The 26,276-nt window shown below is 45.7% G+C and overlaps 1 protein-coding gene across 1 annotated transcript in view; it reads left to right on the top strand.

Annotated features, from left to right (window-relative positions):
* APBB2 (amyloid beta precursor protein binding family B member 2) overlaps nt 1–26,276 on the top strand; it is a 375,440-nt gene that overhangs the window by 254,875 nt on the left and 94,289 nt on the right. The window contains exons 8-11 of the mRNA XM_080797039.1: nt 4,120–4,328; nt 13,055–13,117; nt 13,542–13,627; nt 13,722–13,782. Of these exons, the coding sequence (XP_080653165.1) occupies nt 4,120–4,328; nt 13,055–13,117; nt 13,542–13,627; nt 13,722–13,782 (419 nt within the window). The remainder of the gene's footprint in view (nt 1–4,119; nt 4,329–13,054; nt 13,118–13,541; nt 13,628–13,721; nt 13,783–26,276) is intronic.

Raw genomic sequence — 26,276 nt, 5'->3', positions numbered from 1 at the left:
TTTCCAGATAAGCATCTGAAGCCCAGAGAGATTGAGTAACCTGGTGGAGATCATTCAGACAACCAGTGGCGGAGCTGAAATACCAAGGCCCCATACCGAGTTCACACTCGGCTGCCGTGCCGACGGCACGACACTATATTCAGAGTCTTTGCTGAGTCCCCTCATGTCTAGTTTTACCGGAGTATTTAAAAATACTCTCCAGGCTTTCTAGAGAGCTCTCCATTTTAACTCTCCTATAGTCTTTCCTTAAGTAACCCCCTTCTGCACCAACAGAATTGGTCTGCGTTCTAGTCCTGAGGTTGGGTGACTGGGGTGAAATCCCGTGATTTGCGTGCAGTGCTGACTGGATCTTGTTCCACGGTGGCTCACCCAAAAAGAAGAGTTCTCTAGGCTGGAGGTCTTTTAGGATATTCCCACAGAAAACTAAGAATACCGTGACTTCAGAACTCCAGGCAGACCTGTCAGGAAGCAGGGCATGACAGACAACGCAGTTTGAGGAAACTTCTGAGAATCAGAAGGGCAATGAGACCATCAGACATCGTTTCCTTTCTGCAACCTCAGCTCCTTGGCTATCAGCAAAGCTTCACTAAGCAGTTTTCTGAGAATCAAAAGGGGTCGGAACTTTCTCCTTTTACCACCTGGTGTTTATAGATTTTTCCTCTGTCGATTGAGTCTGCAGGCCCTTCTTCATGCCGTATGCACTGTGGTACTCGTATGAGGACAGCTGTTTTAAGCGGCTTTGCAATATTTTGAATAATCTTTTGACAGAAGTGGCTTCTTAGGATTTAGCTGTCTTGGCCCCACCGTACTTTTGCTTTAGCTATGGTTTCAAACTTTATTTTAAACAATAACAATAATAATAAACCTCATCCCTGTTTTCAAGGAAAATTGTACATACAAGACCAGTATTGGAAAAAAACAGAAATCATGCTGTTGTGGTCAGAAGGGTCTGGAAGGGCTTGGAATCCTGCCTGCCTACACCGCGGTCTTCCTCCTAATTTGATGATAACAGTTGAAAACCACGGACCTGTTGAGTAAGGTCCAATGTACTTATTTAAATCGGTACATAATTTTATGTAGGAAAACAAAGGAAATAGGGGGGTATTTAGGTTAAACAGAATGAATTGTAATGAGACTGAAGGCATATTCTTACTATTCCCTGTGGAACCTATCAATAAAAAAAAAAAAAAAAAAACCTAAAAAAAATAAATAAATAAAACCAGAGTCTCAACTCAAAGTCTCTTGGCCACCAGCCCAGGACTCTTTCCAGTTTTTCATATTATGTTTCCTTTTATCCGTAAGAAATTCACATACACCATGAAAGAGAAGTAGACATTGCTGTTCCTGGGGGTTGTGAAATTGCTCTGTTGTGTGGAACTGCACAGAACTGGTTTCTTCAGAATTCTGCTTTTGCTAAGATCCAGGTCCCATCATTCAAAGATTTCATTCATTCATTCATTCCACCTTCCTTGTTTATTCTTCCATCCATCCATCCATCATCCATCCATCCCATCCACCACCCATCCAACTCATTGAACACTTGCCATGCTGGGTATTGGGAACATGATGATGTACAGACGGATACAATGTCTCTTTGCCCTCACAGGGCTTATATCCCTTAAAACCCAATGTGGGGTGATATGGAAGGGGTTCTGTAAATGTTTCTGGAACTGTTAATAATAATGTAGATGTGCTGACCTCACTTTCTCCATCATAATCATGTCACTATTAATCAGTTTTTAGCAACAGAATAAATTCCCTTCTAATTTTTTAAAAAAATATTTTATTTATTTATTTGACAGACAGAGATCACAAGCAGGCAGAGAGGTAGGCTGAGAGGGGGCGGGGAAAGCAGGCTCCCTGCTGAGCAGAGAGCCCGATGCAGGGCTTGATCCCAGGACCCTGAGATCATGACCAGAGCAGAAGACAGAGGCTTAACCCACTGAGCCACCCAGGCGCCCCAATTCCCTTTTAATTTTTATTCCAACAAAATCTCAGAAGAGATTTTGGTTTCTGTCCTTGGTCTGACATGATTTCGTATTCTGATACATGCTCATATCCCAGCTGTAGAGACAACTAGGATAAATGTATAAAACTCAGGCCCTTGGATCTCAAAAACCATAGAAATGGTACCTGCCATCCTCTTTATGTCCGTTTAAGTCCCACAGCTTGGCTCCATAAGCCACTTGAATGGGACAAGGAAATACCCTTGGTAGGATTTTCCCCCTCTTAATCCGGACACCCATGTATTTTATTTTTCCTGCCCCCGTTGAGATGCGAAAAGCCAAAACAACCCCCTAAAAAGGAGACAGGACAAAGTTGTGTATACATGTTTGTTTCAAGTGGTTTCTGAAAATTTGGGGTAAGTTGAAATTATTTAATTATGCTTAATTTCCTGTCGGGGGAGGGGAAGTTTCCATCATAATTTGAGATGAGTTGCAGATTGGCCTCCGGCAGATTTAAATGAGAAACGTGAACGCTGGGATGCCAGACACGCGCATGAATGCACATCTGTGCCCTTAGTCTTAATCAGCCTCTTTGTTTGGTTCCTTCTCCCCTCCTTGCGCTGCCCACGTGATGCAGGGAGCTTTGCGCAGAGCGAGGCCCACGTGCTTCTCTCTTGAATTACTGAGATGAGCCCCTGGCTCTTGCCAACGGCCCCACCGGAAAAGGGCCCGATCCATAGAAAAAAGTGATCCCCAGATTGAAACACAGGTTTCTTAAGTTTTACTCCCTAGGTGCGTAGGTTGATACAGCTGCCTGTGATTTCCCCACTGTGCCTCTGTCTCCGTGGGTTTCCTCCTCTACTTTTTTTTTTTTTTTAAGATTGTGTTTATTTATTTGGCAGACAGAGATCACAAGTAGGCAGAGAGGCCGGCAGAGAGAGAGAGAGGGGGAAACAGGCTCCCCGCTATGCAGAGAGTCTGATGTGGGGCTCGATCCCAGGACCCTGAGATTATGACCTGAGCCAAAGGCAGTAGCTTAAACCACTGAGCCACCCAGGCACCCCTCCTCCTCTACTTCTTTGCCTCTCTTTTCTCTGGCTCTTCAACTCCTCTCATATTCAACTCAAAGAAGGCCAAAATGAGAAGTATTCAGTAAACTGATAAAATATTAAACAGGCCAGGGATTGCTGAAATTGCCCAGCACCTGTATTTTATTCCCACCCCCCCCCCCAACTAAGTCCCCACAGTGTTTAAAACATTATTTTTTTGAATTTGAACACCTTGGAATTTACACCTGCTTTCCAGTTTGCCACAATCCCCACCCTTCTCTGTTGTCCACACCTACCCTCCTTCCTGTATTTATGTTACTAGTCTTGAATTCCAAGGCTTTTCTGGTCTGCCTTCCTTAGGAATCTTCTGGGTGCAATTTAGAATTCTAGAGCATTACAAAAGACATTGCTGCTTTGTAGATGTTTACAGTCAAATGGGAGGAGTTGTGAAAGCCAAGGGAAGATATAAATAAAGTACTCGTTTACAGAAAGCGGTTTTAAAAAAAAAAATGAGAGTTATGCTCATTGCTGAGAATGGTATAAGATACCAACCAGTAAGTCTTACTGATTTATAAAGGAGTCAGTGGATTTTGTGTGTAACCTTGCAAATTTTGCTTGGGTAGTTGTTTTTGGCTAATGGAGCTTAAGCTGGTTCATAGGATTCTTTTTTTTTTTTTTTTTAAGATTTTATTTATTTGACACACAGGGAGAGACATCACAAGTAGACAGAGAGGCAGGTAGAGGGAGGGGGGAAGCAGGCTCCCTGCTGAGCAGAGAGCCCGGTGTGGGGCTCGATCCCAGGACCCTGAGATCATGACCTGAGCTGTGGGCAGAGGTTTAACCCACTGAGCCACCCAGGCACCCCACAGGGTTCTTAAAGCTGGAAGATGATGCGGTCATGGGTCCCTTATGTCTGTATTCTCAAGGGTCAGTCTTCCTTTCCAGTTCTCTTATTTCTTTCCATGTGGTTCCCTTTACCATACTTTGTGTCCGCAGGATGGCTTTAGTTCTCATTAGTGCTATGGGCATACCTGCCTATGGAACTCTCCAGATTATTAGTGCCGAAATGGAACACTGCCATTGTTTCCTCTTTTAAGAAAACCCTCTTGTTTTCCATTTCCCAGCAGATATATGGAGTGATCACTCCTTTCAGACTGATCCAGATTTGCCGCCCGGCTGGAAGAGAATCAATGACATCGCTGGGACCTACTATTGGCACATACCAACAGGGACGACTCAGTGGGAACGCCCCGTCTCCATCCCAGCCGATCGTCATGGTTCTAGGAAAGGGTCACTTAGTTCTGTAACGTCATCTCCCACCCCAGAGCACGAGGTAAAATGGAGTATCTTTTTAACCGCTTAGTAGGGTGGCTGTGACTTGTGTGATTTCTCTTTAGACTTGTTGCTTCTGCCCCAGCAGGCCGTGGAGGTAAGTTTTTTGATTATCATACATCCTGCATTTGAGACCCCAAAATGCTTCCTCTTAGCGTAAATAGCAGTAATGACTATCGTTCAGGGATGTCTTCATTTTTTTCGTGGCTTTTGGGCTCTGGAAAACAGCACTGTAGGTCGAGAAAGTAAGGGAGGCCGATTAATGAGAAGTGGTTAAGATTCCCTGGGGCTCACTGAACCAACACTTTGCTCTGCAGGTGCCTTTGCTGGATGCTGCTCCATAAAATATTTACACACGGAAGAACGTCTCTTGGCCAGACGTGTTATAATTACTGCATATCTTATTAGCCTTGGGTCCATTTGACTACATGGAAGCGATGTCTATAAGAATAACCCTGGAGAGCCCTTCCATGCATAATTTCTAATTTTTTTTTAAGGATCTGTTTATTTAGCAGAAGTGACATGATTTTAGACATAAATAGCAACGTAAATTTCTGCTGTCCCCAAGGAGGAAACGTGATGTTTAAACAAAGAATTGAGGCATGAAAAAAAATAATTGCACTGTGGTATTTCCTAATACAGAGATTCTTGTGGTGAACCTTGGTGAATCCTGGTGACAAAATGTTCAAGAGCGTGGCCTTTGGAAAAGGTTACGTTAAGCAATGGCTTTTTCCAGAAAAGCAGTTGGAACCTTAACACACAGCCTATCTTACCACAGCCTTTCGTTCTTTCAACAACCCATGTTCTTTGACCTTGAGGCCTTGGAGGGGATCCGAACCAGTCCCTCCCCGGCAGAGCGCCTCCGTGTCCTCACGACCATTCTCACGCTTCCTGGCTTTGGAAGTAGACGGTATCTTGTTTCTTACATCTGGGCTTACAGACTTGCTGTCCTCTGGGAGGTAGTAAGACCCACATTCCAAGTGTGTTCCCGCTAGTGTGGGCTTCAGCACCTCCCTTCCCCAGTCTGGGCCTCAGATTCTCGGTCTTCCGAGTGACAGGTTGGGGTGAGCTATTCCCTCCGTGAAAGACAAGGGTCTCAGTTGGTTGGCCCTTGAGCGTGATTATCAGACACATGCTTCCGCACTACTGGACCACGTGGGACTTTGTTGCTTATCATTGGGCAGCCCTGGTAACTTTTTATTGAAGTCTCATGTTGCTCTTTGCCAAGCAAATTCCATTCGGTTATTCACCTTGTGTTAGGTGTGCTGGGGACAAAGATGAACCTCAAGGCGCTTGCATGACATGGGGTCCTCCTCCCATCCCAGCCTAGTTGTGTCCTGGCATTTCTCCCCGGACCACCGAGTGCCTCCCAGAAGCCGAGCCAGCCAGGATACAACCTCTGTGCTCACTAAGGAGCAGACACCCTCTCTCTTTCTCACCTGTACAACTTTTCCCTTGGCATCTTTGTCAGATTTTCTTTCTCCATTCCAGGGCTTTGTTCCCCTGTTATGACCCTTAACCATCTTCACCTGGGAGTGCCCTACGGCCATAGGAGGACAGGAAAAGGTCAGCTGATCCCAGTATCCATACGTTACAGACAGAGAAACTGAGGCGCAGACAGGTCGGCGACCAGCAACACCATGGGTCTAGAACTCAGAGATCCCAAATGCTCCTGGACCCTAGGCCAGAGTTGTTCTCCCTCACCTTCGCTGGCTTTGAGATTCTGGCCCACGGTGCTTTCTCAGTGTCCCAGAAGTGAGATCAGGCTCTCTTTGAGATGTCACTTTTGTCCCAGGAACTTTTGTCCTCTGCAGGTAGAAGAAACGAAGTTCTTCTTAAAGCCTGTCTCCTGAGGCCAAGGCATGGGTGTGGTCAAGTCCAAGGAGGGCAGCCCAAGGTTTAGGGGACTCGGATTTTTATTTCTTCAATAAATATGGCAGGTTTTTGCTGCCATGTTTTCTGCAGAAAATTTTGGGAAGTGTGCATCACAGGTGGGCAGCTGGCCCTGGGGAAGGATGGTCAGGTAGCACAGTCCACCGCTAATCCCTGAGATTCCTTCTGATCCCTCACGGGCCTATTCTTTCCCCTTCTCTACACCCGCTTCCCATTCCCATCCTGGCTACCTCTCTGGGCCCCTTCCCAGGCTCAGACTGTGTCCCATGGCCCTCGCGTCCTGCTTCTTCTCCTAGAGTTCAGCGTTCCCTTAAAGTATCCACAGTGCTCAGCATCGCTGTTGTGGCTTTCAGTGTATTTTCACAAATGCCCTCTCATTTGTTCCCTTCAAGACGGAGAGGACAGCTAATATGTTCCTTATTTAAGGAAAGAGTTAACTAAAGCTCTGAGTGCTGTAACTGTGCAGCTAGGGTAGGAGGGGGCGTGGGTCTAGTTCTCGGCCTTGGATATTACGCTCTGTCCCAGTTCTATGTGAGTTTCTACCTTGCTGCCCGTCTCATGCCTCTCTTCTGCTCTTGACCATGCCATTGTGCTGACCGTCTCCCTCCAAGGAACTTTGTTAAAGGACATGTCGTTTTAAGCTTCAGAGAGAGAACGCGCGCGTGCCCCTCCTACCCAGGAGACCAATGGAATATTCTTCCGATCAGCCTTTTGATTTTTCACTTCATACACATTTTCCCCCTGTATGTAAGGCCATTGTATGCAAGAACCAAGCACATCTAAAAGGCAATATGTTAAAATCCTAGAAGCAAAGGTATGAGCAGGTAGAAGAGGAGGGAGAGCAGGGGAAAGACCCAGCCTGCCGTATACCCAGGCCGTGTAGACGCTGACGTGGATATTAATTCAAAGGCACCAAGGGTAATGAAGTGTTAATGGTGCCAAGCTCATGCCTCATCTCACAACTCCCAGTAGAACCCTGCGCATCTGGTACTGCCCTTGTCATTTGCTTTGTGAATTTGACCACACCAAGACTGAGAGGCGAAGCTTGCCCCTGGTCACCCACCTACTGGTGGTGGAATGAAGCTTCACTGAAGGTCTACTGACCCTGCCCCGGCCCCAGGCTTCACAGTTCTGTTTGGGGGGTGGGGGGGCGGCAGCGGCGGGGACTTGGTGAGTCTCACAGCTTTTCATCTCAACCCTAGGGCCAGCAGTGTCCTACGCAGAGCCTTCTAGAAAACGACTTCTCTTGATAACGTTGTCTCAGGTGCTAATGACAGTGGAAGAGAAATGATGATTTCTCTGACACCGTTTCTTTGATCCCTGAATGGAATCTATTTCATACTAATTTGGAACCGTGAGAGAAAGCAAAATGTTAAGGACGAGGAGAAACTTGTAATATGTCAGGTTAGAAATCCATATTTTATTTAGCTCCCCCCACCCCCGCCCCGAGCTCTTTTGTTGGGGGTGGGGGGGGGGACTCAAGTAAGTGCCAAATCTGTTGATTCTGCTTCACAAAAGTTTAGTACTGAAAGCTTCCTTACAGTTTGAAATTTTTACATTTTACATTCCAGAGTTCACTGGGGAAGTGCTAATAATGGGTAATGTCTCCTCTGTGTATGCCAGCAGTATTTTCTAAAGTTTATAAACTGGCCAGGAAGCATTTGCTATTGAAATTGGGCCCACAGTGATCTCCCAGACCACCCCCCTCACCCCCAGTCGATTGACTTGTTCCAAATTACTTGGATGTCAAATTTTAGAGAGAAGAAAGGAGCCGTGCAAAGTATTTTTATGAATCACTGTTGGCCTATAGGCAAGTTTTGCCTTATAGTGTTTCCAACTGAAGGGGTTCCTGGTTCCTAAAGAAGAGAAGTATGGAGGAGAAAGTGCATCTGAAGTGAGCGGAGGTGGGATTGTTTCTCAGAACTGTGATCTTGATCCTCATTCACTCCATTCTCGGTGCGACACTCCCGGGGTCTGTCAGGGCCCTGAGCCGCTAACTCCCTAGGAGGGAAAATTCCGTATATTATGTTAGAACCTGTGGAATTTCATATACATTTAGAAATAAGATGAAAACATAAAGGAGCTATTCTGTCATCTTTTTACTAAACTCTTGACTCAATCATGACTGCAGAGAACCTTCTAGAAGGGCCTAGTGAATGCTATGGCAGCGATTCTCAGCCTGTAAGCCAAGGACGGTGGCCAAGGTGACCTCTGAGGCTTGCAGAATATTTTGATTCCTTGGTCCCTACCCGAGGCCACTGAGCTGGACTTTCTAGATGTGGGACCTGGAAATCTGCGTTTATCATAAACTTCCCAGGTGATTCTACATAGAGCGAGTTTAAGAGCTGGTCCTCTAATGAATCTAATCTCCTCATCTTTGTTTATATGTCGCTGCCCCTTTGGACTCATCCCAGCTTCTCCTGGGAATTACTGCTTCCATCCCTCTGCTTAGAAAGCCCTTTATTCCATGATGTCTTTTTTTTTTTTTTTTAATTAACATATAATGTATTATTAACCCTAGGGGTACAGGTCTGTGAACATGGTGTCTTTTTATAGTATTATTACTTGCAGCATGTCAGTCCACCCTCCTTGGGGTGGGGGTGAGGACCTGTCCCCCCTCATCTTGTGTTCCCTGCACCTGGCACCATGTCTAATACCTGGTGAAGCTGAATGAAGGAATAAACCAGGTTCGTGGCTGGGTGAGTTCTTAGTTGACTTGCTGTAGCAGCAAAGCCAGCACTGGAGCCCCAGGTCCTCTCTTGACCCTCCTTTAGCTCACAAAGATGAATTTTTTTTTTTTTAAGATTTTTTAAATTTTTATTTATTTGACAGACGGAGATCACAAGTAGGCAGAGAAGCAGGCAGAGAGAAAGGAGGAAGCAGGCTCCCCGCTGAGCAGAGAGCCCAATATGGGGCTCGATCCCAGGACCCTGAGATCATGACCTGAGCCGAAGGCAGAGGCTTTAACCCACTGAGCCACCCAGGCGCCCACAAAGATGAATTTAATTGTGCACGTGTTTGTCAGTCTGTTTACTAGTTTGATTTTTTTTTTTTTAACTTCTCTGGGTTATGTTTGCATGACACACCACAGCTCTGTTCTTCTGATAGTGTTGCATCCAACAAAACAGAGAAAGCATTTTAAGAAGTCTGAAAAGGTGCACACATCTATGGTCAATGCTCATTCACATCGCCTGGCCTGTTCCTTAACGTTCCAATATTCCAGGCTCTGCCATTTATCGTCAAGGCCACACGTACCGAGGCTTAAGTCTCAAGAAGATGATCAAGAAGCATGATTCATAACACTTTATAGTCCGTAGGTACCTGTTTTTTATTCTTACCAATGGCCGTCTTTTTTTTTTTCTCCCTGGAAAGAGAGAGCAGATAGGGGAACGGCCATGTCTTGGACTCCGGGCAGGCGGTCCCTATGCTAAGGGCTCATGCTGTCGATCTGTTTGTCCACACTCTGATGGTGAGGTCTCCGTAGCCCTGTTTCCTAGACAAGGAACGGAGGTCACAGAGCAGATGAGAGCAGAGGCAGAATTTGAATCTGGGCTTTGCAGCAGAACTTCTGAAGCCCACGCATGTGGAGGTGATGATTATAGCTTCCGTCAAAGTCACTGGGGAATGTTCTTTTGCTTTCCTCTCTGCCTCGTTCACAGCAGGTTCACCCTCCACGCTTGCTCTCCAGGTTACATTCTGATACTGCTTCTTAGAACATTTTTTGTCCCCTCAGACTCCATCCTCAAGACCATGGTGTTGATGTTGTCCACTCCAGTGTTCTCTTTCTTCCAGTAGAATGACAATACATCCTTTGATTTGTAGAATTGCTTTCTGAGATCCCAGGAGAGAAATAAGGATGAAGAAAACCCTACATAGTCAAGGTTATACAATTGGATTCCCTTAGTGGGTCCACCGTCACACACATTCACTGTGAGGTCGTGAAAGGCACCATGCTGAAAGGTCATGAAGGGTCATGATAGGCACCATGCTCCAGGAGCTAGGTCGGTCCCCAGGGACACCACTGCCTCTGAGTTGCTAAGGCTTCAAGGCTCTCCTAGAACTCAGTGTGATCACTTTGATTAGGAGAAGGGGTGCTTTACCCAGTCAAGGTCAAGAAAAGCACCAGGAGACTATGTCCCCACCTGTAACTCTGGCCCGAGAACATTCCACTGTGCAAAGATTTAGCTGCATTGCCTCAGAGATTATCAGTTGGAAACTTACTGCTCATGGAACACGGTCTCTGTTCTTCCTTGACTAGCTTTGTCCCTGTCCAACATCCTTGTCCTTCCAGAGGCCCAGTGCCCACCCGCCTTTCTCTCTGTCACTGTCTTCCTTTTTCTCATCTCTTCATTCATCTCTCACTCCCGCATGCAGACTACAGACTTTCTGTAGAACCAAACAATCTCTTTGGGATGTCTTTAAAAAAAGATTAGCTAAAATGTTGTATTCTCTCTGCTTTAAAAAAATTAGATGTATAGAATGTGTGGTTCTTAAAACTCAAGACAGATTGTTTTTATCTTTTGTTGCCCTTAATTTAAAAAAAGAAAAGAAAAATTATGGTCACTTCTATAGGAGAGAAAATTTCGAAAAATGAGTGCTTGTAGATATAGGAGGGGAAAAGGGTCTTTTGTCCTAATCATAACATAGGTTCTGTTAGTCCTTACTTGAGTTTTGTACTAAAGGGTTTCTTTAAGAGCCCCCTTGTTATTTTAGCTTTTGAAAAATTGGGAGTATATGACCTTTGTTTTATTTAAATCTGTAAGAGGTGAATGTTGGAAGTTTGCCAGCTGACTCATGTCTCCATAGCATAAGAGCTGGATTCATAGAATTTTAGAATTATAATCAACTTTTACATTACAGGGACCCAACATCCAAAGAGTAAATACATTTAAAAAAAATTTTTAAACCATACATGCATACAGAGAACTATTTTAATTAAATGCTGAAGGCTTTTCTGAATACTTGTTTTGAAAAATACTCTTTCTCTCCCCACACACTGTCTGTTAAGGATAATTTGATTTCAGATTTCTCTTGTCAAACACCCACTCTTTTTTTTTTAAATTTCTCTTCAAGAACATAATTACCTGGAGTCTTACTAATTCACTACCTGGTAACCTTTTTCAACATTCAGGTTCAATGAAAAAACAAATACTGCTCACACGTAAACTGTGATGATGATATGGGATCAAATAGGCTTATTGTCCTTTAAAAAAAAAAAGAAAGAAAGAAATTCTAGCTTAAAATTCTTGCGATTTCAGGTCCTTATCATGAGACCCCCTACAAGGGTGATTCTAAACCTTTCTTGGTCACCCGCCCCTCTGGAAACAGAAGAGTGGGGGATCTTCTCCCCAGGAAAACACACATGTGCAAAACCCCACCCCGATTTCAGGGGGCTCACAGGTCTCCTGGGCTAATAAGTTAAGACCCTCCTGTGTGAGGAATTTTCTCCTCAGTGAAAACTGAGCACCACTTTGGGGGATGGAATAAGGATAGAGGTGACGGGCTAGGCAGCTTCCCTACTCCTTTTGCTCAATAAAAGTGATTATTTCTTAAAAAGTAGATATAGTGGTGTAAGTTCCACTTTATTTCGAAAAACTGCAGTTCGGGTGTTTAGTCCAAAAAAGAAAGTGACAGTGACGCCCGCCAGGCGGTGGTGACAGTGACAAGGGGCTCCACGTTCCTCGCGTCCTGCCCAGTTAAACGATCACACCTTTCAACACTTGGCATATTTAAACTTCGCTGCCCTGTTCTGAGTGGGTTTCAGAATTATAGTAATGTCGTGAACAGGAATCATGGGTCACTATTGCCGTCTCATTCTCAAAGGGCTTTAGTTGAAAAGCGACTTGAACAAGGTCTCCGTTGGTGATTTATTAGCCGAGAAAAGAGGCGATTGGCCTGACACATCAGTGGAACGCATTCATAACGATGTCCCTGGGTTTTGTTCGCTTCATTTATTTCCCCAAATGTTACATGAAAAATATTTGGATATTCATTCACTGTGATAGAAAGGGAAAGGGAAGAAGAAAAAAACCCCAACCACATTGCCTGTTGTCTGAGGGCAATGGAAAGGCTGTTGAGATGCAAAGATCTATTCCGAGCTGTCTCCCAACAAGGCAAGGCTCCGCGCTTTGTTCTGGGATTCTGTTGACAGAATCATTCGTGATCAAGCACCAATTTGTGAAGAAGCTTGCGTGTAACAAGGAAGCAGAGCTTCTTACGAATTGGAAGAATTTACACTAGACTGTGGCGAGCTGTTTTGGGTCAGTTAAATCTCAGCAGATGCTGACATTGGGCTGTGTTCCTTACCAGCCCTCCTGCCCTGTCCTTGTCCTTTTTTCTTTTACGTGAAAATAATTTGAGCCCCCAGTTTTTATGCCCTTGACCGGGGACATTCCCCAGTGTTCAGATCCTCCCTGGGACAGTTACCATCCCTGATTCCACCCCCACATCCAGAAGATGGTTGTGTTGGGTTAGCGGGAGAGGAAAAGGTTCCCGTGGTATTAGGTCCACGAGGCATTTAATCCCAGAAAGCATATTGTGTGCTTAAGGCCATGTTTAGAAGATCTAACACTGACCGCTAGCAATGGTCAGTCATTTCCATGGTAAGTAACGTGAGCACCATCACTCTCCTCCCCGCCCTAGGCCTCAGGTGATAATCTAGATCTAGAGTGAGCTAACCAGTTGCTGGTAGAGTGAATTTGTTCCCTAACCTGTCCTGTGGATATCAATGCTAACAACAGTGTCTTGTGTTTTTTTTTTTCCTTTTTTTTCTTTACTTTTTTTTTTTCTTTTAAATCAATGTGCTTTTTCCTATGTGAATAATTATATGTCTAGAAACAGCCATGGAGTGATTTTGCTGTTCTGAATGGGGGAAAGATTAATAGTGACATTTGGAAGGCAAGTATATTGTCAGATTCTAGATCATTCGATATTTTGTCCTTTCTGCATGGCTGTGGCTGTATCTTTTTCTTCCTCATGAATATCATCCCTTCCGCAGGGACACAGTGATGGGGCTTGCTAGGAGGGCCGCCCAGCTCACACACATGTTGCCTTTATTTATTTATTTATTTATTTATTTATTTATTTTTATGTGTCCCGTTGCGAATGACTTCAAGCTGACTGCCCCGGGTTCCCTGTCTTGTAAGAACCTGGGGCTTGCACCGAGCCAGCATCCAGCAGCCCTTGCATGCCCTTTATCTGCCTAAGCTCACACCTACTCTCTGCCTCTTGCCGGGAGAACTTTTCTCCCCTTTGATATTTGATGCCCCCGTCGGGAGCCCTTCCCCCTTTCTCCATTAACCGGGATCTGTTTTCCCCCTAGGATTTGCACGCGGCCACAGTTAACCCAGACCCCAGTTTAAAAGAGTTTGAAGGAGCAACACTCCGCTATGCATCTTTGAAACTCAGGTAGGGCGTGCAAAGGACCCGCCATCGTGGCTGACTTCGTGCGGCTGGAGTTTCCGGTAGAATTCTCAGTCCGGCTTTCTGTCCTTCTTTCCAGACATGCCCCCCATGCTGAGGAGGATGATTCTTGCAGCATCAATAGCGACCCAGAAGCCAAGGTTTGTAAGAAACGTGTTATTAGTGGCCAGGTTATATTCTTGCATTGAAGTAATGACTTTGGAAATGGCTCGGTTTTCATGAACTGTCAACCCAGCGCCACGGATGAAGCAGTTAGTCCTCGATATGCTCTCTTCCCTAAGCTCCCCAACACTTGAAATACATCCCTAGGCCAAGTGAGGTTTGGGAGGATTTCCATGATCATCAGGACTGTGCCTGTATCACACTACACCAGTTCTTTGCACCACGTAATAAGTTAGAATTATTGTGCAAGAGAGTGGGCTTCGGAAGCCTTGCAGAGCCCTGGGAGGGGCGGTCGGCAGGTTCAAGGCTTCTGGGCCCCCCTGTTCCAGAACAGCCTCACATTCGCACCCTCTCTCTCCTAAGCCCAGGCCTGATTTATGATGGAAAACGAGAGTGCGCTTTTCCTTCTGGACTCCTGGCGGGGGGCCAGCAAGGCCAATACGGGCGTGTGGCCAGTGTCCTCGCACAGGGCCCCGGGCCCGGGCTTTCATGCGATGTGGTCGCCATCTTGAAATTCTAAATTCTCTCATCTTTGGATTCCTGTTTTTGTAAGTGACATCCAGTGGGGCGATGCAGCAGAGACTTGGAGCCTTGGTTTGGGAACAATCCTGCCACCTTCCTACCTCCCTGAGAGGTCCTTGACTGCTTGTTCCCCTTCTCCTCGGCCCCTCAGGCCCTGCCACACAGCCTCATCGCTGCCTCCACCCAGCAATCGCTACTGCCTTCCACCCCAGTGGGGGCCTCACTGGGAGCACGGGGGGAGTTGGCTCTGGACACACGTTCTCCTGTGACATATTGAAAAGGGCAAAGTGGTGGCCTACCCAGCCCAGGCTGACAGCACAGCAGTATGTTCCCTGCGGGGAGGGGGGGCAGTTCAGTGGGGGATGAGGCCCTGCCCACTCCCAGTCCAGGTACCTGGTGTGTTCTGGCACAGAAGTTGGGGTATACTGGAGGGTCACCTATCTGCTGCACCTCAGGGTACGGGAGATGGGTCCACGGGAAAGGGGGATGCCTGGCTCAGTTTCCCCATTCCTGGCCAGGGTGTGGGCGCATCGGTCCAGCAACTCGCGGCATGGGGAACCCAGAAGGTGTTGGTCTGTGGGGTGGACACTTGTGAGGGTCTGCACTTATCCTGCAGGTGTCCCGTGCCCAAGAGAGCATGACTTTAAATACCAAGGAAGACCCACCGTAATGAGTGAAGAGAGAGAAAGCGGGAAAGGCAGCAGTTTCGTTTCAGCCCTTTTTACGGCATTTCCCCCTGCCTTTGAACAGGGGCTCTGCGTTTTCGTTCTGTGTATTACATTTCCATTTGCAAATTATGTAGCCGGTCCTCGATATTTCTTCTCATTCCTAAAGCAGATCTGTGTCTGTGAATAAAACAGCCAGTAAGCTCCCTTAGTAGTAGTTCAGTGGGGAAACACTGTGCAGTTTCAAAACCTTGACTCCTTGGCTAGAAACAGCCATGCTGCCATCAGGGCTATGAGAATCCGGGCTCGCAGCGGAACCCCGCCGCTCCTAGTCCGCCCGCTCAGCTACAGGCTCAGCACAGCCTCATACGATGAAGGCCACCCCCGAGCCAGGGGTGTTCTGAGCAGGTCCTTGAGCTGCCGCTAACATACTGGCCTTTAAAGACGAGTTTTATGGCAGGGAGCAGATGCAGTAGAATAGGAAGGCGGGCTGGGAATCATTCAGTTTGTGCCCAGGTGTTTTACAAGGGTTATCAGCAGAGGCTGGAGGCAGAAGGGAGAAGGGCTGGGGAGTGAGGGGGGGCTTGAAACTGACAAGTGGGTGGGGAGGGCCAGGCAGGAGGTGGAATTGGTACCAGGAACAGGAGACCTGGTTGAAATATGACCCAAGTTGTGCTTCCTCTTTTTACCTCCCAGTGGTCCTATTCACAGAATTCTCTTTCTACCCCTTGCCAGTGCCCATGTGTCTGTTGAATGCCTATTACGAATTTGTTCATGTTGGTAAGGAGGTTCAGTGTTGCCATAAGTCACTGGAGCTGGACTGAGTTCTAAATAAAAAAAGTACATGTATCGTATTATTTATCTTATATCCTACCCTGTTTTAGGTAAGGTCTTCGAAAACTTATAAGAACAAATGCATTGGTTTTTTTTTTTTTAAGGCACAGAAAATGTAAAGGAATGATCAGTGCATCTGTCTCTACTGGGACAATAGACAAGAGTCAGAAAAGATCAGATTAGCGGGGTGCCTGGGTGGCTAGGTGGGTTACACAGCTGCCTTCAGCTCAGGTCATGATCCCAGGGTCCTGGGATCAAGTCCCACGTCAGGCTTCTTGCTCAGAGGGGAGCCTGTCGCTTCCCCTGCTTGTGCATGCTCTCTCTCTTTCTCTGACAAACAAATGAAATCTTTCGGAAAATGTAAAAAAAAAAAAAGAAAGAAAGAAAAAGAAAAGATCAGACTAGGGAGAAGCCTCTGCCCAGTTATGGAAATTGATCTGCAGATTCGTTTTTGTGCCTGTGGGTGATTATTTATATTGAGGATTCTTAGGGCGAAGAGCACAAATCCCTAGGCCAACTCAGAATCCTTAAAAGATGTTGACAAACTACGCATGCTTCTCACCAACCCTGCCCACCCTGGATTCTAAAGGTCCCCATGCTGTCCTTATCATTGTTAAAGACGCCCAGCACAGTGGGAAGGCAGAGGGTCTTGGGACCCTACGTTATATGAATCCCACAGTCCGTGAGGCAGAAGCCTCCCGGTCCTGATGGCATGTAACCGTTTTCCTAGAGCTCTTTTATAAAGTCACCGTAATAATGAATATTTATTGTTAACTTTTTGCCAGGCATTGGCCTTAAAACTATTTCTGCTAGCTCTCACCCTTACAAAAATTCAGTGGCATGTCATTATCTCTGTGTTGCAGATGAGGAAACTGAGTCATAGAAGGTTAAACAGCTAGTCAGTAAATAGCGTCAGGATCTGAATCCAGGCCCTGTAGCTACAGAGGCTATGCTCACTAGATTTGGAGAAAAAAAACTCCTTACACATTGCAAATTTGAAAGTTGCTAAGAGAATAGATCTTTTTAAAAATTCTTTATCACAAGAAGAAAAAAAATTTGTGACTGTGTATGGTGATGGATGTTAACTAGACTTACTCTGGTGATCATTTTGCAATATATGCAAGTACTGAATCATTGTGTCATACACTTGAAACTAATATAATGTTACATGTCAATTATACCTCAATTAAAAGAAAAAGGAAAATTCTCACTTGGAGCTTTACTTAGAGGCAACCACCAAGTGATGTATCCTTAATAATACTGAACTATACAGAGATATGTGGAAATTTGGGTTTCACTGGTCGGTCTTTCATAGCATTACTCATTGGAAGCAAAGGACAAACAGCCAAGCCAAACTCCTTTCAAGCGAATTGATGGAAAGTTACAACAGTGTGTCCTCGCTTGCTGGTCTGACTTGAGGCTGTGATGAACTAGACTCCAAAAGTGGAAGGGATGGGCTGCAGGGCTTTTTAAACCCTCCCTTAGTTGTACAGTTTCAACAAGGCTTATGGTCAAGGTTGGGCCTAGAACAGGAGGAAGCCAAGGGGGCTGGCGTGGAGATAACACAGCATCGCTGGTGATCGGCAGATCTACACGCTTTCATTTGCCACGGACACAGCAGGGTTGATGTTCCCTTGAGGCCATCGAGGAGTCTGGGCTTCTATGATGGATGCAAGGTCACACTTGGAAATGGGCACGGGAAGCCTTGCGGGGAAGGCCAAGCTGTTCTCTCCAAACTACAACTAATTTAAAATCCGGTGGCCCTAAACGAAGTTATTCTTTACCAATTTTGAAAAAGCGAATGAGGGTGCCTGGGTAGCTCAGTGGGTTAAAGCCTCTGCCTTCAGCTCAGGTTATGATCCCAGGGTCCTGGGATCGAGTCCCGCATCGGGCTCTCCGCTCAGCAGGGAGCCTGCTTCCTCCCTTCTCTCTCTGCCTGCCTCTATACCTACTTGTGATCTGTCTGTCAAATAAATAAATAAAATCTTAAAAAAAAAAACAAATGAGTTTGGTACTGACTTCACTGAAGTCACTTTGGAGGAGTCCCCCCACGTCACAGACATACCTTTGCCACCTGTCCCCTTCATGCCTGTTTCAGGTTACCTAGGGCACCTGAGAAGGGAAAAGTGGCAAAGACCTGGATTTTCTAGATGTTGAAGTTCTTTTGTAGAAGTCCGTTATTGCTTTAGATAACCCTGCACATGCATTCAGTCAGCCAAAAACTAGAAAACGGAGTGCCTCCCCAGATAAGCAGAAAGTATCCTTTCTTTAGGGAAAAAAATAATTTCATGTGCCATGTAATTATAAATATAGCCCCAAAGGACAGATTACTAAAAAGTTATTCTAGAAAACGTCTTTCTTCCTAAGTGAAATTTACATGCTAAAAAAAAAATCAAAATCATTTTCAGGCTATCAGGATGTGGGTGTTGCAAACCCTCTCCAGCCACTGGAGTCTGGGCACCTTCACAATCAAGTTGTTCATTGGAACCTCTAAATAACAATGGCAACATAAAATGACCACATCACTGCCCGCACATGTATGTGCATGTACACACGCACGTGTACACAAGCACCCCCTCCCCAACCCCGTCTCAAAGAGCAAAGTATTTTTAAAACTCTCGAAATGTTTTTTGAGCCTACCTAATTTTTTGTCCAATAGTTATTTTTGTAGTTGATGGTGATGGGTATGTGTTTGTGTATAATGCTGAGGTCTTCATTTTTTTTTTTTAATTTTAAAATGATTCTAGATTTACAGAAGAGTCACAGAGTTCGACTTCCCAGGTACCTCCTTCATCTAGCTTTCCCTAATAACATCTTCATTATCATAGTACCATAATGAACATTCATAAATGACTATTAATACCATGTTATTAACTATAGACCTCACTCAGTTTTTCATTTTTTTTTCTCACTAATGCCCTTTTTTTGGTTGCTGGACCCAATCTAGGATACTACATGTCATGAGCTCTTTAAAAATTATTTCACGGGCATGCCTGGGTGGCTCAGTAGGCTGGGTGTCTGACTCTTGATTTCGGCTCAGGTCATGATAATCAGGGGCGTGGGATTAAGCCCCCACTCCGGGACTCCACGCTCAGCCGGGGTCTGTCACTCTCCCTCTGTTCCTCCCCCCATTTACACTTGTGTGCACACTCGCTGTCCCTCTCAAATAAATAAAATCTTTAAAAAACATTTCATATCTTCCTTTCTGCTGTTCTCAGATTTACCGTTCTTAACTCCGGTGATACAATATCACATTTAATGAATAGCACCATAACCCATCTGGGCACCCAGCAGCTGTAGGAGCAACTTTTAGCATTACAGAGTGGAACTACAACTTCATAAAACTAGGTGACTTTCTCCTTCTAAATTATTGCTTTGATGTAGGTCGCTGAAACAGGTACTCTCGGGTCAGAGGCTGTCAGCTTATGGCAATACTGCTTTACAGAAAGGATCCCGCCATGTATAATTCCCCCAGGAATATCCTAGAATACACCTCTTTGTTCACCACCCACTTTATTCTAGGCTTTGTCATTTTAATGTATTCAGCCTAGTTTCATGGCACCTGAGCTATGTCCTCCTCTAAATGTCTCCTTCTGAAATTATTGAGACGGGACGTTGCTTCATGAAACTCTGTGTTTCTTTTCATTCTTGGCTCTTTTCTGTGAAACAAAGTTTTGTTCTGTGAAAGTTTTATTTATCTTTTTTAAAGAGTTTATTTATTTATCTGACAGAGAGAAACAGAGAGAGAGAGGGAACACAAGCAGGGGAAGTGGAAGAGGGAGAAGCCGGCTTCCTGCCAAGCAGGGAGCCTGATGTGGGGCTCGATCCCAGGACCCTGGGATCATGACCTGAGCCGAAGGCACATGCTTAACGACTGAGCCACCCAGGTGCCCACTCTGAAAGTTTTAGATAAAATTTATATTTAGGAATAATTTTAAAAATACAGAACAGTTGCAGAGGTAGTACAGAGAGTTCCCAGATCTCCCTCACCCCACTTCCCCTAGTGTCCTGTCTTACACAACCGAAGTGTATTTGTCCAAACTGAGAAATTAATAGGAGCACAAAACAATTAACTAAACACTTCATCCTGATGTTACTAGTTTGTCTTCAAATGTCCTTTTTCTGTTCCACGTCTAGTTCAGGGTACCACACTGTTTCATTTCTGTGCGTTTTAAATTCCAAATTTTATTCATTATTGTAATCTCAAATATTTTTTCTCTAATCATTTCTTTGTCTCTTTTGTGTTACTCTTCCATGTGAAAATGGTTTTTTTAAAGATTTTATTTATTTATTTGAGAGAGAGAGTGAGCACAAGCAGGGGGAGGGGCAGAGGGAGAAGCAGATGAGCAGGGAGCCCCATGTGGGACTCCATCCCAGGACTCTAGGACCAAGACCTGAGCCACCCAGGCACCCTTTAAAATTTCTGTGTACACAAACCTTTGGTAGATAATTACCTCTTGTGCTTCATTTGTCAAGAAGGCAACCCCTTGCGCTGTTTGAGCCGTCAGGTAGCTTGCATTTCTAAATTCCCATTAATTTGCTGTCTGACCTTCACTCTTCCTACTGTAATACCTTCAAATCCAAACTTAGCCCCATAAAACTGTCCTTTCCTAATGGTATGTAGCACATTGCCAACCAAACTCTTGATGATTGTGATCAACACTAAAATAAAATGTTTTGGTTAAATTGTAGAAAACTTAAGGCTTTGAAAAATGGGTGCTAGTTAGGGTTCTTTCTCATCCTTTGTGTCACTCTGCCTGGCCTGGACTTCTGTAAAGGAGGGGTGCTGCCACCTTGTGGACAGTACCAAAAATTACATCTTAAAAAAATGGGCAGAGACCACCTTTCAGTCGGAATCATTGAATTGCTTATGGCTGGAAGTGACTGGGTGAAAAAAAAAAGTCAGTCCCAGAAAAGTTGAGTAAATAACTTCCCTAGGGTCACACAATTAGCTTGTGGTAGAGATGGCACTCAAAGGTGGGGTCTCCTGGGCCTTGGACCACCCCAACTGATAAAAGATCATTTCCAGGATATTTAGAACTGCCTGTAGAACCTGCTGCCCTGAAATCCAGCATAAAGGACCCGGGTAAGAAAGATGATTTTATTCCAGGCACTTAATTCACCCCCTTTCAGCGTCCTCCTCTGGGAAATGAATGTGGGATCCTCTCAGAAGTCACTCTGGTTCAGAGAAATTTTAAGATGAAATGAAGCGGTCCTGACCTCTGCATCTGCAGACGGGCTAGTGCCATCTGATCGATCTTCAGAGCTGGAGAAGGCAAGGAAACGGAACTGGCCCCTGAGTACTCTCCAGGGCTGGAGACAGGCTGCTGGGCCCCCTTCTCCAAAGACATGCTTGGACTCTGCTAGGCGCACGGGCACTCTCAGGCTGTTTCCCTGCTGCTTATTTTCTGAGATTATAGATAAGAAACCAATGTTTCAAACAGGTCACAGAATTTATCACACAGCTAGTAACTGGTGGAAGGAGGACTCGAACTCAGATGCGTTTGAGCTGAAAGCGCAAGAAAGCGTCAGGCCCACCCACTGCCGATTACTGGCTCCCTAAGCTGTAAGGGTAACCTTGAGGCTGCCTGGGAGTTCTGGGCGGAGGGATCAGAGATGCCAGAGATGAGTTTGGGTGAGGGCACTGCAAGGTCGTAGCTTGAGGACAGACCCCCCCACTCCCTTTCTTTTCACCACCCTCCAGACTCATGTGGTCCACACTTGGCACTGCTTTCAAACTTCCCTGCCCGTGTTAGCGGCTTCAGATGTAGGTGTTGCCAGTCGAGGGACTGTGTTCCAGTTAGGCTCCCAGATGCTGCCGCGGCTGGCGTACCGACAGCACTTTGAGGGGTAACACTACAAAGTTTGAAACCTGACCAAAGCATCCTTTCCACACGTCCTCTGCAGGGACGTGGACATAGCCTTGATGCACGGCTCTTGCCTGCTCTGTGAGGGCCCATTTGCAAGCAGTTGTCAGCTGCTGGAGGATTTTTTTAACCAGGCGCCGGATCTTCTGTAAGCCCTGCTTGTCTGCTCACTCTTGCGTTACAACCTGCCCCCAAAATGGGGGCAGTGGTGGGGGGATGGAGACGGTGCAGATCAGTCCGATTGTGGGCTTGGTGGAAGAGCTTTCTGAAGCGGGTGATGAATGAACATGAAATTCCAATATTCCTCTGTGAGCTCTATTTATCTGTGCCCTCCCTTGCTTCCTAGTAGCATGGATTTTCATGAAGTAATTATATTAGCGGCTACTGACTAGATTAGCACGAATAGATAAACAGGAAGGGACAGGGAGTATCTACTCATTCGGATTTATTTCTGGTCTGTGTAGCAAATTCATGATCATTAGTTAGCGTTAGTGCGGGATTCTGTGTCTGTATATAGTTCTCCTAATTGACTTTTATTCATGTGGCACAGGTTTTTCTTCCAGAAATCCTGATCTGTATGAAAAGGTTGGATTGGATTTCTGCTGTCGATGCCTTCATTGCATCAAACATGTTCACTGAGTGCACAAGGCTAAAGGAGCAGCTGTGTGAGACGTAATTAAGCACATTCTGGGATTTTGGACCCAGACTGAGTGGCTTTAAAACTGGACTCTGCTGTTGACTAGCTGGGCAACCTTGGACAAAGTGCTCTGCCTCTCTGTACCTCGGTTTCGTCTACTGTAGAGTGAGGATGATACTAGTGGCCACCTCGCACCAAGGGGGGTAAACAGTGGGTTGATACAAGATACAGGTCAAGTACCTAGAACCATCCCTGGCACTTAAGAAGCATTCTTTATGTATTAGCCCTTTTTTACTATTCCTACGCAAAGAGGAATAGGTATGTTCCCTGCTTCGAGAGGCAGACAACAAACAGACCAGTTTGATGCATTGTTCTCAGTGCTAAGTCCTACCCTGGCTGACTAACTCCTACCCTGGGTGGCTCACATGGTTTTCCAGAAGGAGAGGGTACCTAGGCTGACGCTAAGCCTGAGGGTACTTGGGTTGCCACGGGACTGAGTGATTCTTCCCCATTCAGTAAATGTAAACGCAGAAGATTTGAAAATAATTTTATATGTCAGTTTGTGTTCGTTTTCAGCAAATGCTTTTAGGAACAGATTTATTACTATGAAGTTCATCACCAGGGCGTCCGAGTGGCCCAGTCGGTTAAGCGTCAGACTCTTGATTTTGGCTCGGGTCATGGTCTCAGGATTGTGAGATCGAGCCTCTTGTTGGGCTCCTCATTAGGAGCCTCTCGGGCTCCTGGGAGCTTAAAACCACCATTTATTTCGCTTGTGCTTTTGTGGATTCTGGGCAAGGTTCAGCAGTGCAGTTCCTTTCTGATCCACATGGAGGCAGCTGGGGCTGGAGGGTCCACTCCCAATATGGCCTCTTACTTACATGTCTAGCGGCTCAGTGCTCCCAGGCTTCTCTCTCCCTTCACCTGGCATCTCGTCTTTCAGGGCCTCTCCCAATGGCTGGGTCTCTCACAGGCGTGGTCTCTGGTAGGCGGGTGTACTTCTCATGTGGTGTCTTCCTTCTAAGAAGCAATCAGCTAAAGCCACCAGGGGTGACAAGGCTATTCCTCGAACTGACTCCACACTGCACCATATTCTGTTGATCAGGGCAGTCCCGGCCCAGACCAAAGGTGGGGACGTGGATCCTGCCTCTTGAGAGCGCGAGGTCACATTGCAGGAGTACGCGGATGGGAGGCTTTGTCGCCGCCATCTTGGCACAGACAAGCTGTGGTAAATGTCATTCCCACATTTCAGTCGTTCAACAAAAATGTCTTTAGTGAAGGGCATTATCAACACAGTTGAATCAAGAAACCAAGGCGCAGAGCCAATGATGAACATATCAAGTCTTGGCAGAATGAGATTCTTCCTCTCGTGTGTGGCTTTTAGGTTGACATTCACAAAGAGAAAATACAGACTATTTCACTCAAGCCTGACGGGGGGCAGGAGGAGCAGAGAGAGGCAATGGGGTCTGCCCAAGAGTGTGTGGCTCGTCAAAGCCTGTCTTCCTGACCCTCGCACAGCCCGTTCCATGGAGCAGAGCTGACACTCATTCTCGGACGTTGAGCCATTGGCCTTGGATGTTCATTTTGTCTCCTAGCCCAGAGGACAGCTTTTGTGTTTCTAAAACTGTTTTCCTCCCTTAATTTGCCAACACAGCCGAACACAATGCTGTGTTTCTGGCAGAACCTTGGCTGCCTTTCCCTTATTAGCTTCTGGTCACCACACTTGCCCGAATGAGCAGTCGAGGAATTGGCAGCCACGGCAGCCCCCAAGTTTCGAAGGGTGCTGTGGAAATGAGACGTGTTGTTACCCGTCGTTGGCCGTTGCGCCTCGTGGTGGCGGATGCCCAGGAAGGCTAATTAAGGAAGACCTTGGTCTCTGCGCACTGTGCACTGGGAATTCATACCAGCCCCAGTCTTGAGGCAGTAACGCAAACATTTCTCACTTATTGTCAGTTAAGAAAATTTATAGAGACGTGCTGGCTCCTCCTCCAGGACTGTCAGAATTATTCAGATGTGAGTCAGGTTAGCTGAGCTGTACGGTACCCTCACTCCCGGGACTCACCCAGGTGGGAGCCACAGAGATCAGAGTGTGAGTTCTTCCTCCACTCCTGTCTCTGCTGCTTATCAGGAAAGCTTAGAGTCAGGCTTCCTTATCTTCAGTCTCTGGGGCCGAGAGAAACAGCTCTCACAGTTGTCTGCCGTGGGTTCATCAGTCCCTTTGTTTGGCGTATATTTATCCAACAGCTGTTACGTATCAGCTGGGATGAGGTCCGTCAGACTGGGGAGGGGAGCAAACGAAAAACACAGCAGAGAAAATGGTGGTCCTGCTGAAGGACGACGGTGACGGTGTTGCCGAAAGGGACAGCTGCGGGATTTCAGTCGCTTCATGTTGAGGGCAACGTTTGAGATTGGCTCACTAAGCAATAACACACGAATAATTTTAATTGACAACGTAAGCATTTATCAGTAGATGAACGGATAAAGAATATGTGGTATAGATATGTGTGTGTGTGCGCGCGTGTATATATATATATGTATATACGCACACACAAACTGGAGTATTCAGTCATGAGAAAGAAGGAAATCCTGCCATTTGCAACAATGTGAATGGACCTTGAGGGCCTCATGCTCGGTGAGATAAGTCACACAGAGAAAGACAGATACTGTATGCTCTCACTTACATGTGGAATCTAAAAAAAGCCAAGCTCGTAGAAACAGAGTGGGTACCAGGTGTTCAGGGGTGGGGGAAATGGGGAGATGCTAGTCAACGGGTACAAACTTCCAGCTATAAGATAGAAGTTCTGGGGAGCTGATGTACAAAATGGTGATCATAGTCAACAACACTGTATCATAAACTTTGGAGTTGCTAAGAGAGTGGATCTTAATTGTTCTACACACACACACACACACACACACACACACAGATAATCATGTGACATGATCCAGGTGTTAATTAATGTTATGATAGTATTCATATTACAATATATAAATGTATCAAGCTAACACATTGTATACCTTAAACTTACCTAATGTTATATGTCAATTATATCTTTAAAAATAATTAGTGTAAAAGATAATTTCAAATGACCTTGAGACCCTCAGACCAGAAGTAACATCATTAATTCCATGGTTAGCTCTTGAACGGACCTATTCTTAACCCAGATCTCTAATCAGATGGTGAGTTCACGTTCCCTTGGCACACAGAAGGGAGGTGTCCCTTTGGATTCTATTATGGTCTCTCATTCTCTTAGCAGATTTGCTGCTTAGAAAGGGGCAGAGAGGTTCCTACCCGGGTCCCGCTTTTCTACTCCAGCCACGTTACAGTGGTCAGTCTGAGCAGCGGTGACCCCCATCTCTAGCAAGGCTGGGAAGTTGGCCCATTTAATGACACATGGAACCTAGAGCCAAGAATATATGATTTCTCAAAAAGCCCTTCCCCTGATAGCCATGATTTATTTTATTTTATTTTATTTTATTTTATTTTATTTTTAGAGCTGTGAGTTCAGATCATGTCTATAGCAACCTAGAGCTTATTTATAGATGGGGCTCCCTCGACACTAACACTGTAGACCAGTATTACTCCGTAAGTAACATAAAATGCTAGATGAAGTTTATCTCTCTTACTTCAGCCGCTCTCATACATCTGTGCCATATTTTAGTTGAGATCTAGAAGCAATGACATGAGTGGCATGCAGCATAGACTGCCATCGTTTGGGAATGGTGGGGAGGACGCACATGACTCTGATTCATCCGCGAGCTGAGCGCCCTGCTGGGTGTGTGACCTGCCGTGGGTCATCTGATTCTCCGCACAACCCTTCCAGGAAAGTGATACCGTTACTCCTTTTTACAGGTGAGGAAATCGAGATTTACAGAATCTAAGTCACTTTCCTAAAATCACAGATCTATTATGTAGACAAACTAAGACTGGAACCTGAGATAGACTCCCAGGC

This window comes from Martes martes (assembly GCF_963455335.1).
Source record: "Martes martes genome assembly, chromosome: 2".
Classification (NCBI taxonomy): Eukaryota; Metazoa; Chordata; class Mammalia; order Carnivora; family Mustelidae; genus Martes; species Martes martes.
Note: the sequence above shows the minus strand (reverse complement) of the source record. Positions and strands in the feature narration are given on the sequence as shown.